This window comes from Lithobates pipiens, unplaced genomic scaffold (assembly GCF_037356315.1).
Source record: "Lithobates pipiens isolate NorthernLeopardFrog02 unplaced genomic scaffold, aLitPip1_a1.2 Scaffold_18, whole genome shotgun sequence".
NCBI lineage: Eukaryota > Metazoa > Chordata > Amphibia > Anura > Ranidae > Lithobates > Lithobates pipiens.
Window position 1 is genome coordinate 17,737,196 of NW_027507758.1, and position 12,819 is coordinate 17,750,014.

Here is a 12,819-nt window from a genome sequence, read left to right on the forward strand (position 1 = left end):
AGCCTATTGGTGGCATAGCAGCCATGGGCGTCTGCAGAACTTTTTTTAGGGGGGGGCATAATTTTAGGTCACTCATGCACAGCCCCTTTTCAACAATGTCATTATCACATTATCATTGTCAGAGAGTACAGTCCTTAGGATAAGTAATGGATAATGGCCAACAGGCCCTCTTACCAGACCCAGCGAAACTACAGCAGTGATCCCTCCGGCTGGACGATCGCTCACTCTTGGTTCCCCCCAGGGGCGACTTTGGTCAGTAGTTTAGTATGTCATTAACCTGGTAGTGGCTCAGCCTTTCTCTCCCTGGTGTCGCTGGGCAGTATGGCTCTCTCTCTGGTGGCGCTGGGTAGTGTGGCTCTCTCTCTGGTGGCGCTGGGCAGTGTGGCTCTTTCTCTGGTGGCGCTGGGCAGTGTGGCTCTTTCTCTGGTGGCGGTGGGCAGTGTGGCTCTCTCTCTGGTGGCGCTGGGCAGTGTGGCTCTCTCTCTGGCTTCCGCCCAGCACACTCCTTATTCTTTGTCCTGTAGCACTCTCCCTCAGCTTTTTTCCAGGCTGCAGTCTCTCAATCTCTCTCTTGATAAAGCTGTAGTCTCCTCCCTGTGGAAAATGAGGCCGCCAATCTTTGGGACTACACGTCTCATGATGCTCTCCTCTCCTAGTCTCCTGCGATTGGCCCTCAGTTATGGCCAGTAGGGAAGGAGTGGGCAGGAAGCTAGGCGGGGAACCTGATGAGAGCCACCATCTCTTCTCCCTGACAGGAGAAAGGAGGGACGAGCTGGGGAAACCTCTGACAGCCTGCAGCCCGCCTGTCACAATGCCGCAGACTTCTCTGCTGGACTGAGCAGGGAAAAGAGCCAAAGTCCCACTACACTGATGGGGGGGCTTGACAGCACCTTGATGGTGTCACCCCACTGGCGGTTGGCACCCGGGTGAGGGCTGCCCACACACCGATAGCAACGCAACTCTGCTGAATTTAAGATCCAATCCCTGATTCCAGGGGGGGCACTTGACCTCCCTTACCCCTACCTGCGGACGCCCATGATAGCAGCCTAAAGGTTGCAGTGTTCATTGGTTTAATACTGTAATTTTCAGATGCAATTACAGTATTCGAATTAAAACATAATAAAAATGTAAAAAAAAAAAAAATGACAGGTTTGCAAATTTGTCAGCCTATAATAATAAATAAACAGCATTTTTTTTTATTAAAACATTGTGTCAAATAAAGCCTTATATGTTTTTGTAAAGAAATATTTAAATGTTATTTTGGTATGCAAATTAGTTAGAGTTATTGTTGGGTTAATAGCACAATTCTGACACTGTTAAATTTGTCCTGGGCATCTAGACATCAATGACCTCTAAGAATAAAAGGCTAATCACAACTTGATTCTCCCTTTAATCCCCCCCCCCAAAAAAAAATTCCCCTAATTTTTTTGGCTTTTATATAATGTAAACCAAATGAAATACTGCACAGGGCATCTTATATGTACAAAAGATAACATTTTCAGGACCAGCAGCTTTACAAATAAAATTCATTCCACACAAAAGCCAATAAATGTAAATCATTTCACATTCTGCAAATGACATGAATTCTGTAGTAAAAAAAAAAAAAAAAAAAAAGTCGCTCAACAGTACTAAAAAAACAAAAACAAATAATATGGTACTAAATAATATAAAATGCAGCAAATTGTCCTAGTGAGGAATCTACACACACATTCCCAGCCGAGCTGCTTGCTAAGGAGAGTCATTGGTGAAAGGATTCTACATTGATCGATATAAAGATCGCACGATATTGGTGCAGGAAGTTCTTATGTCATCAGAGTGGCACTCTTCCTCAGTTTACTGCACGGCGGCTCTCCAGGAAATCACGCGGCCTTCCAGAAATAACGGAATCAAGTTTATGGTCGGTGTGTTACATGGCCGCTCTGTGCGCTCGAATCAGGGCTGATAGCATTGCGTGTCCATTCCATTTGTCCCAGCGGGGCGGGGCCCAGGAGAAGAGGGCGTAGGAGGTATAGAGGTTAATAGAAAAGGTTGGTGGTAGAGTTGGCGGCTCCACCACTGTGGAGAGTCGGCCCCACTCCGCGATGTGGTAAGTAATGCAGATAGGATAACTTTGCTTAGTAAGTGCATTGAGCACACACACGAGGTAGCACTGGACTCCGCTGGGTGTCAGAGGGGCATCGGTGGGGCACGTCAGACCAAAATCCTCAGAGGGAAGGAGAATCCGGCTCCAAGCGCCAAGCCCAGCGACAGGAAGAATGCCATGATGGCCCCGGCTGTCTCTGCCTCGTATCCATCCACCTTCCTGCAAAGATAAGTCAGAGGTGTCAGGGGGGGGGGAAATGTAGTATACAACAGGCTCTGAATACTGCGATTTAAAAAAAAAAAAAAGTAATGTAGTAATGTCTGAATCAAGCCTAAGCCTGTACACACGGTCGGACATTCTGACAACCAAATCGGTCGGATTTTGTCCGACAGGTTTTGTCCGAAACTGTTGCATACGCACGGTCGGACGAAGTTGTCGGAAAATCCGATCGTTCAGAACGTGATGACGTTATTTCGTTACGGCGGGACTACGTTCAGGCTAGTAGCCAACAGCTTTGGTCTAGGAATTTGATCTGAGCATGCGTGGCACTTTGTCCGATCGGAATTCTCTACAAAACGATCGGACAAAGTCCGATCGGATCATGTTGTCAGAAAACTTTTATATCCGGCTCTCAAACTTTGTTGGTCGGACAAAGTCAGATGAAGCCCACACACGGTCGGATTATCCGACAACACGGTCCGATTGGACATTTTCTGTCAGAATGTCCGACCGTGTGTACAAAGGCTAATAGTGATGCCCTGTACACACAATACGAAAATTGGATGAAAAATACCACTTTTGAAGCATTTGTGCATATGTGCGTATATATTTTTTTTTTTTTTGGTGGGGGGAGTGGATCTTGGGGTGGGAGTTCCCACACTTTTTTCCCCAGGACTTGACCCCTGGGTGCAGGGCGCTGTCTGACATCCATAGAAGGCTACAGAATGTTTATAGAGATGACACCACTGACAAGAGTCCCCCATGACAAGATACTGCTCTTGTCCATGGTGTCTTCATACACATTGTGTAGCTTTCTGTGGATGTCCAACAGCCTGCACCCCTCCTTCATCAAGAACTCAATGACGGCATGTTGCTTCTTCTTGGAATCCATTATTGCCCTGCACATAGTGGACTTTCTGCTTAGTAAATATACCGTCTGTTGATGTGGCACCTCCATGGGCTAAGAATGATATTGGCAGATCGTTGCCATAATAAGATCTGTTTGCATTAGAATAACTAGAGCAGCTAGAAGAGTTACTATAGTGGAAGAGTTTGTCTATCCACACGTGTAATTTGGACGACCTATGTGAGTTAATAAAAAAGTTATGTCCACTTTTTCATTACTTTCGATACTGCCCCTTGTACTGTATACTCTCCAGCTTACCCAGTAAGAATGAAAACTATATTTATTATTTCTATTAAGAGTAACTGTCTTTAGTAGCCCATAGCAACCCAGTCGGAAATGGGCAGGGACTTCTGATTATTCAGAAGATGACTACCCTGTTTCCCAGAAAATAAGACCTAGCGTGATTGTCGGTGATGGCTGCAATGTAAGCCCTACCCCCCCCCCCCAAATAAGCCTTGTAGGTCTTATTTTCAGGGAAACAGGGTAGGGCTTATTTTCGGGGGAAACAGGGTAGGTCTTATTTTTTCATGGAAACAGGGTAGGTCTTATTTGGGGGGTAGGGCTTATATTGCCGCCATCACCGACAATCACGCTAGGTCTTATTTTCAGGGGAAACGGGGTAGTGACCCCCAAAAACCATGGACATTCCCTCCATCATGGAGGAGATGATAGCAGTACCTGAGCAGTTATCTCAGTCCCAGCAGAAATTTATACCACTGCCTTGGGCAATTCACCTCTTGGAAGCCCAAATAGAGTAAGCTGCTGATGGTTGACGGTTCTGACAGGGGGAGCATTGATGGGCTCTGAAATGGGGGGGGGGTGGCGATCGGTTGGATTGCTGAATGAGCCTGGTAGTGAGGCTTGTAATGCCAGAGCATGGATATGACAGGGCACTATGGTGTAGCACTGATGAGGGATACAAAGAGCTGGGCTTCTTCGGTTTACTGCACAGAAGCTCTTCGGAAGATCAAACTGCCTTCCAGAAATAATAGAACTTGTTTACGGTCAGCGTGCTAATGGCCATTTTGTGTGCCCGGACTGGGGCTGATTGTTTGTGTCCTTCTCATTGTCCTATTGAAATGAGGCCCAGGAGAAGAGGAGGCATAGATATAAATGGAAAAGGTGGTGCTAGGGTTAGCGGCTCCACCACTGTGGAGGGCGGGGCCATTCTGTGTTGTGGTGAATAGTGTGATTGGATAACTTTGCTATAATGTTATTTACAGTGACTTGAAAAAGTATTCATGTGAAAAGTGTGTGGGGGGCATTTGTGTGGCGCCCCTCCCCCCCCCCCCCCCCCGAGTCAATACTTTGTAGAACCCCCCTTCAAACTGCAAGTCTTTTTGGGGATGTTTCTACCAGCTTTGCACATCTAGAGAGGGACATTTTTGCAGATTTTTTTTTTTTTTTTTTTGCAAAATAGCTCAAGCTCTGTCAGATTGGATGGAGGGGGTCTGAACAGCAATTTTCAAGTCTTGCCACAGATTCTCAATGGGATTTAGGTCTGGACTGTGACTGGGCCATTCTAACACATGAATATGCTTTGATGTAAACCATTCCATTGTAGCTCTGGCTGGATGTTTTGGGTTGTTGTCCTGCTGGAAGGTGAACCTCCGCCCCGGTCTCAAGGCTTTTGCAGACTCTAACGGGTTTTCTACTAACATTGCCTTGTATTTGGCTCCATCCATCTTCCCATCAACTCTGACCAGCTTCCCTGTCCCTGCTGAAGAAAAGCATCCCCACAACAAGATGCGGCCACCACCATGTTTCACAGTGGGGATGGTGTGTTCAGGGTGATGTGCAGTGTTAGTTTTCTGCCACACATAGCGTTTTGCTTTTAGGCCATAAAGTTACATTTTGGTCTCCTCTGACCAGAGCACCTTCTTCCACATGTTTGCTGTGTCCCCCACATGGCTTCTCACAAACTACAAAAAGGACTTCTTATGACTTTCTTTCTCCAATGTCTTTCTTCTTGTCACTCTTCCATAAAGGGCAGATTTGTGGAGAGACGACTAATAGTTGTCCTGTGGACAGATTCTCCCCCCTGAGCTGTGGATCTCTGCAGCTCCTCCAGAGTTACCATGGACCTCTTGGCTCTTCTCTGATGAATGCTCTCCTTGCCCGGCCGATCAGTTTAGGTGGACGGCCATGTCTTGGTAGGTTTGCAGTTGTGCCATACTCTTTCCATTTTCGGATGATGGATTGAACAGAGCTCCGTGAGATGTTCAAAGCTTTGGAGATTTTTTTTTTTTTTTATAATCTAACCCTGCTTTATACTTCTCCACAACTTTATGGTGATGCCATCCCTCACCTGTCTGGTGTGTTCCTTGGCCTTCATAATGCTGTTTGTTTACTGAGGTTCTCTAACAAACCTCAGGGCTTCACAGAACAGCTGTATTTATACTGGGACTAAATTACACACAGGTGCCCCCCCCCCCCCTATTTACTAATTAGGTGACTTCTGAATGCAATTGGTTCCACTGGATTTTAAGAGGTATCAGAGTAAAAGAGGGCTGAATACAAATGCCCCCCACACTTTTCACATATTTATTTGTAAAAAAATTTGAAAACCTTTTATTATTTTTCTTCCACTTTACAATTATGTACCACTTTGTGTTGGTCTATCACATAAAATCCCAATAAAATACATTTACGTTTTTTGGCTGTGACATGACAAAATGAGGTATGAATACTTTTTCAAGGCACTGTATACCAATGCCTTGGGCAATTCATCTCTTAGCAGCCCGACGTTTGCATACAGTAACCTGGTGATGATGGGCTTTGACATGGGGAGTGCGATAAGGGGGGGGGGGGGGGCTTTGAAATGGGAGATTGGTTGAATATCTGCCTGAGCCTGATAGTGAGGCTGCTTTGTATTGCCAGCTGCCCCTCGAGCGGGGATATGACTGAGCATTAGGGGGGCAGCACTGATCAGGGATATAAAGAGGGTAACAGGCTCAGGTGTGGTGGAGACAGGTACTCACTTGGGTCCAAAGCACATGCAGAGACTGGCCAGGTATCCGTTGGACAGGGCGAAGACGATCATGATGCAGATGTACCAGGCGTCGTGTGCCAGTAGAGTGGGCATGTAATGGCGAGGCATGACGTTACACAGCATGAAGAGAGGCCAGAAGATGAACCGGGCCACCACCATGATGGGGAGCAATTTACTGTCCTTCCCGGGCTGCAGAGAGAGAGAGAGAGAGAGAGAGCGCACCATTATCACTGGATATCATAGACATGCCATGTGTGCTATATCTGTGTGTCAATGTGATCAGTAGACAAGTGCGCCGTCAATAAATTTGTTTTGTTCCGTTCCGTGTTAGCCGTTAATTCCTATTTCGGAATTGGTGTCCGAAATTCAAATTTGGATTCGTACAAAATATGATTTTTTGTTAGGTTTGTTCGCTTTTCGTAACAATTATGAATGTTCGTTATGATGAATTTAAAAAGCAAAAAATACCTTTAAAGTGGACCTTCCGCTCATCGGAACCCTCCCCCCCTCCGGTGCCACAATCGGCACCTTTCAGGGGGGAGGGGGGTGCAGTTACCTGGATAATCCAGGTAACTGCACCCACTTCCGGGATAGCTCTCTGCTGAAAGGGGCGTAACTTACGCCCCTTTCCGCAAGTGCCCGCCCCTTCCCGCAAGTGCCCCGCTGCCTGCTGGGAAACACACAGCTCCCAGAGGCAGCGGGGAGCGTCCTTATTGCGCAGCGCGATTCGCGCATGCGCAGTAGGGAACCGGGAAATGAAGCCGAAAGGCTCCATTTCCTTATTCCCATTCCCAAGATGGCGGCGGCAGGACCCGACAGACGACCTAGCGATCGGCTTCGGGTGCCGACATCGCGGGCGCGCTGGACAGGTAAGTGTCACTATTTTAAAAGTCAGCAGCTGCAGTATTTGTAGCTGCTGGCTTTTAAAAAACAAAAACAAAACGCGGAGTCCCGGTGGACTCCCGCTTTAATATGGCAGTCGTCGATTCATTGTACTCATTATGAGGGGCTCCCCCCAGCCCTGTGCTGTGCTCATTATGAGGGGCTCCCCTCAGCCCTGTGCTGTGCCCATTATGAGGGGCTCCCACCATCCCTGTGCTGTGCTCATTATGAGGGGCTCCCACCATCCCTGTGCTGTGCTCATTATGAGGGGCTCCCACCATCCCTGTGCTGTGCTCATTATGAGGGGCTCCCACCATCCCTGTGCTGTGCTCATTATGAGGGGCGCCCACCCTCCCTGTGCTGTGCCCATTATGAGGGGCGCCCACCATCCCTGTGCTGTGCCCATTATGAGGGGAGCCCACCACCCCTGTGCTGTGCTCATTATGAGGGGCGCCCACCATCCCTGTGCTGTGCTCATTATGAGGGGCTCCCCCCATCCCTGTGCTGTGCTCATTATGAGGGGCTTCCACCATCCCTGTGCTGTGCTCATTATGAGGGGCTCCCACCATCCCTGTGCTCATTATGAGGGGCACCCACCATCCCTGTGCTGTGCCCATTATGAGGGGCTCCCACCATCCCTGTGCTGTGCCCATTATGAGGGGCTCCCACCATCCCTGTGCTGTGCCCATTATGAGGGGCTCCCACCATCCCTGTGCTGTGCCCATTATGAGGGGCTCCCACCATCCCTGTGCTGTGCTCATTATGAGGGGCTTCCACCATCCCTGTGCTGTGCTCATTATGAGGGGCTCCCCCCATCCCTGTGCTGTGCTCATTATGAGGGGCTCCCACCATCCCTGTGCTCATTATGAGGGGCACCCACCATCCCTGTGCTGTGCCCATTATGAGGGGCTCCCACCATCCCTGTGCTGTGCCCATTATGAGGGGCTCCCACCATCCCTGTGCTGTGCCCATTATGAGGGGCTCCCACCATCCCTGTGCTGTGCCCATTATGAGGGGCTCCCACCATCCCTGTGCTGTGCCCATTATGAGGGGCTCCCACCATCCCTGTGCTGTGCCCATTATGAGGGGCTCCCACCATCCCTGTGCTGTGCTCATTATGAGGGGCTCCCACCATCCCTGTGCTCATTATGAGGGGCTCCCACCATCCCTGTGCTCATTATGAGGGGCACCCACCATCCCTGTGCTGTGCCCATTATGAAGGGCTCCCACCATCCCTGTGCTGTGCCCATTATGAGGGGCTCCCACCATCCCTGTGCTGTGCCCATTATGAGGGGCTCCCACCATCCCTGTGCTGTGCCCATTATGAGGGGCTCCCACCATCCCTGTGCTGTGCCCATTATGAGGGGCTCCCACCATCCCTGTGCTGTGCTCATTATGAGGGGCTTCCACCATCCCTGTGCTGTGCTCATTATGAGGGGCTCCCCCCATCCCTGTGCTGTGCTCATTATGAGGGGCTCCCACCATCCCTGTGCCCATTATGAGGGGCTCCCACCATCCCTGTGCTGTGCCCATTATGAGGGGCTCCCACCATCCCTGTGCTGTGCCCATTATGAGGGGCTCCCACCATCCCTGTGCTGTGCCCATTATGAGGGGCTCCCACCATCCCTGTGCTGTGCCCATTATGAGGGGCTCCCCCCATCCCTGTGCTGTGCCCATTATGAGGGGCTCACACCATCCCTGTGCTGTGCCCATTATGAGGGGCTCCCACCATCCCTGTGCTGTGCTCATTATGAGGGGCGCCCACCATCCCTGTGCTGTGCTCATTATGAGGGGCTCCCACCATCCCTGTGCTGTGCCCATTATGAGGAGCTCCCACCATCCCTGTGCTGTGCTGACTTCCTGGGTTTTTAACTTCATCATAATGAATAATCGCAATTATTATGACAATAATAAAACAATATTAATGAACATTCTTATTCTGTCCGATTCTGAATCTCCCATCGACTACCAGTACCAGTCTCCCATATTAAAAAAAAGGGTAATTTTCCCAACCCCCACTCAGCAGCAGAAGAAAACCTCTGATTGGTCCACAAAACACCAGTCGCGCTTCCGTTGTAACGGAATTTGGATCCGAAATCCGTCAACAAAATTTCGTATACAATTCGGAAGCATAGCAATTCGTATTTCGGATGTTTCTGAATGTACGAATTTTCGATTCGTACGAAACGAACCGCACCGCACATATCTAGTGATCAGCTAAAGAGAACCTGTCAAGCTGTTTCAAGCTGTTACTTTTTTTGCCCCCCCCCCCCCCCCCATTTAGTTTTGCTTTGGTGCCAAGACCTGTCCAATTAGAGCACTCTAATTAAAAGACAGTGAAGTGCTCTCATTGGGTAGGACAGTGACAGCTGGGCGGGGAGGGGGGGGGGGGATTAGCCTAGAACTGAGGCCCCAATATAAAGCAGCACTAAATCAGAAGGGGCGCACGCTATATGAATTTGCTGGCTAATAAAAGGTAATAGATATAATTTTGTTTTCAGGAAGCTCTGTACAGCATCCGCCGGCACCTCCCACCAGCCATGATCTGCTCGCATTGCATAGAGAAGCAAAGAGACCCGGGGATGATGTAATTGGCTCTAAAATAAGATATGTCATGAAAACGGGAAAAAGGTTTTGTGTAAAAATCACGCCGCTTGTCTCCCATTTCTGCCTTCATTGGTTTTATAAAAGGGGACCGACCGCTCAGTCAGCACTCTATGCCAATTGCCTGACCTGCAAGCTAGGGTTGCCACCTGTCTGGGATTCACCAGGACAGCCCGGGTTTTGAATCATGTGTCCGGGTTTCAGCCCACCTGAAACCCAGACACATTTTTTAGACAGGAATGTGGCTTGGAACAGCGCCACGTTGCTATTCTCTTTAGGTGTCCCAGGTCTGTTCGGGTTTGGCTTGAAGAAAAAGTGGCAACCCCACTGCAAGCTGCATTATGGATTCTGCGGTAGGTTGGCGTCGTACTCACCCACATGAACTTCGTTGTGATGCTTCGTCCGGCCCAATCAAACATATTAAACATCAGAAAACAGGAGACGGGGATGAAGTACCCTCCTATACATGGGACACAAAGAATGATATCATGATACAGAGCGCTGCCTACACAGCACACGCCTACCTTCCTGCCGCCACTAATGACATCATACTGCCACATGTACTATTTAAGGCGGAGTCACACCGTGTAACGATATAGAAGTTCACCAAGAGAAAACCCCGAATACAATTCATCCTCTGACTCTCCCCAGTGTCCTCCACTGAACTGTGTTTTATGACTTTTATATATATTCTGTGTTCTCAGGTGATGAGGGGCTCTGACTCGGGGAGCAAAGAGGGTTTCTGGCCTAGAAGGTGATGAGGGGCTCCAACATGGGTGGGGAGACAATGAGGAACTCTGACATGGGGGGGCAATAAGGGGCTCTGACATGGGGGGCAATGAGGGGCTCTGATATGGGGGAAGATGAGGGGCTCTGACATGGGGGGTGGCAATGAGGGACTCTGACATGGGGGACAATGAGAGACACTGACATAGGGGTGATGAGGTGTTCTAACATAGGGGGGCAATGAAAGGCTTTGACATGTAGGGTGATGAGGGGTTCTGACATGGGGGGGGGCAATGAGAGGCTCTGACATGTAGGGTGATGAGGGGTCCTGACATGGGGGGTAATGAGAGGCTCTGACATATAGGGTGATGAGGGGTTCTGACATCGGGGGGCCAACGAGAGGCTCTGACATGTAGGGTGATGCGGGGTTCTGACAATGGGGGGGGTCAATGAGAGGCTCTGACATGTAGGGTGATGAGGGGTTCTGACATGGGGGGCAATGAGGGGCACTGACATGTAGGGTGATGAGGGGTTCTGACATGGGGGGGCAATGAGGGGCACTGACATGTAGGGTGATGAGGGGTTCTGACATCAGGGGGGGGGGGAATGAGAGGCTCTGACTTGTAGGGTGATGACGAGGTGTTCTGACATGGGGGGGCAATGAGAGGCTCTGACATGTAGGGTGATGCAGGGTTCTGACATCGGGGGGGGGGGGGCAATGAGGGGCTCTGACATGCAGGGTGATGAGGGGTTCTGACATGGGGGGAATGAGGGGCTCTCACATCAGGGGTGATGGGGGGCTTCAACACTGGGGGGCAATCAGTGGCTACAAAATGAGGGGTGATTAGAGATTTCAACATGAGAGGTGATAAAGGGCTATGACATGGGGGGGGGGGGACAATGAGGGGCTCCAACATGAGAGATAAGGGGCTACAACATGGGGGGGGGTAATGAGGGTCTCTAACAAGAGAGATGAGGGGCTACAACATGGGGGGTAATGAGGGTCTCCAACATGAGAGATAAGGGGCTACAACATAGGGGGTAATGAGGGTCTCCAACATGAGAGATGAGGGGCTACAACATGTGGGGTAATGAGGGTCTCCAACATGAGAGATGAGGGGCTACAACATGGGGGGTAATGAGGGTCTCCAACATGAGAGATAAGGGGCTACAACATGGGGGGGTAATGAGGGTCTCCAACATGAGAGATGAGGGACTACAACATGGGGGGTAATGAGGGTCTCCAACATGAGAGATAAGGGGCTACAACATGGGGGGGTAATGAGGGTCTCCAACATGAGAGATAAGGGGCTACAACATGGGGGGGTAATGAGGGTCTCCATCATGAGAGATAAGGGGCTACAACATGGGGGGGGGGTAATGAGGGTCTCCAACATGAGAGATAAGGGGCTACAACATGGGGGGGTAATGAGGGTCTCCAACATAAGAGATAAGGGACTACAGCATGGTGGGTAATGAGGGTTTCCAACATGAGAGATAAGGGGCTACAACATGGGGAGGTAATGAGGGGCTACAACATTGGGGTAATGAGGGGCTCCAACATGAGAGATAAGGGACTACAGCATGGGGGGGGGGTATTGAGGGTCTCCAACATGAGAGATAAGGGGCTACAACATGGTGGGTAATGAGGGTTTCCAACATGAGAGATAAGGGGCTACAACATGGGGGGGTAATGAGAACATTGGGGGGTAATGAGGGACTCCAACATGAGAGATAAGGGGCTACAACATGGGGGGGTAACGAGGAGCTCCAACATGAGAGATAAATGACTACAACATGGTGGGGGGGGAGCGGGTCAATGAGGCGCTACAACATGAGAGATAAGGGGGTACAACATGGATGGGGGGGGGGGGCGGGTCAGTGAGGGGCTACCACATTGGGGGATGATGAAGGGGCTCTGACGTGGCCAGCGATGAGGGGCTTCTTCAACATGAAGGGGTGATGAGGGGTAAAAATGACAGTGAACGAGATACCATAAATGCCTGCGAATGGGACAGCAGAGCCCTTCCAGAGAAGATGTTGGCCATTAAAAGACACCAAGACCCTCCTGTCCTGGTGCTCAACATTCATTAGATGAGCTCACCTGCCCGACGTCACCTCTACTGTCACCGTCATCAGACAATGAAACCCTTGTGCCCCGTCATATTTCAGTACTCACCCCACGAAGAACCGCCAGCAATGGTGGACTTCACATCGGCAGTGACAGCGGGGAAGATCCCAATAGTGACTGCGAACACCAGACAGACGGACAGAGCCAGCACCCAGATCTACAGTGAGACACAAGAGACATTATATACTAAGAGGAAGGTGTTTGATGTTCTCTAATTTCCTGTGTGTGATCGTGTCCCTCCCACAGCCTGTGATTGACTGTCCAGTGAAAGAAGA

General features: G+C 49.8%; 1 protein-coding gene across 2 annotated transcripts in view; it reads right to left on the reverse strand.

Moving 5' to 3' along the window:
• Positions 1–1,173: 1,173 nt before the first annotated feature.
• Positions 1,174–12,819, reverse strand: part of SLC29A1 (solute carrier family 29 member 1 (Augustine blood group)) — a 64,126-nt gene continuing 52,480 nt past the window's right edge. For both annotated transcript variants that reach the window (XM_077485408.1, XM_077485409.1), the window contains exons 10-13: positions 12,593–12,701; positions 10,062–10,147; positions 6,191–6,390; positions 1,174–2,302 (exon numbers count right to left, since the gene is read on the reverse strand). In XM_077485408.1, the coding sequence (XP_077341534.1) occupies positions 2,191–2,302; positions 6,191–6,390; positions 10,062–10,147; positions 12,593–12,701 (507 nt within the window). In that variant the 3' untranslated portion in view covers positions 1,174–2,190. The remainder of the gene's footprint in view (positions 2,303–6,190; positions 6,391–10,061; positions 10,148–12,592; positions 12,702–12,819) is intronic.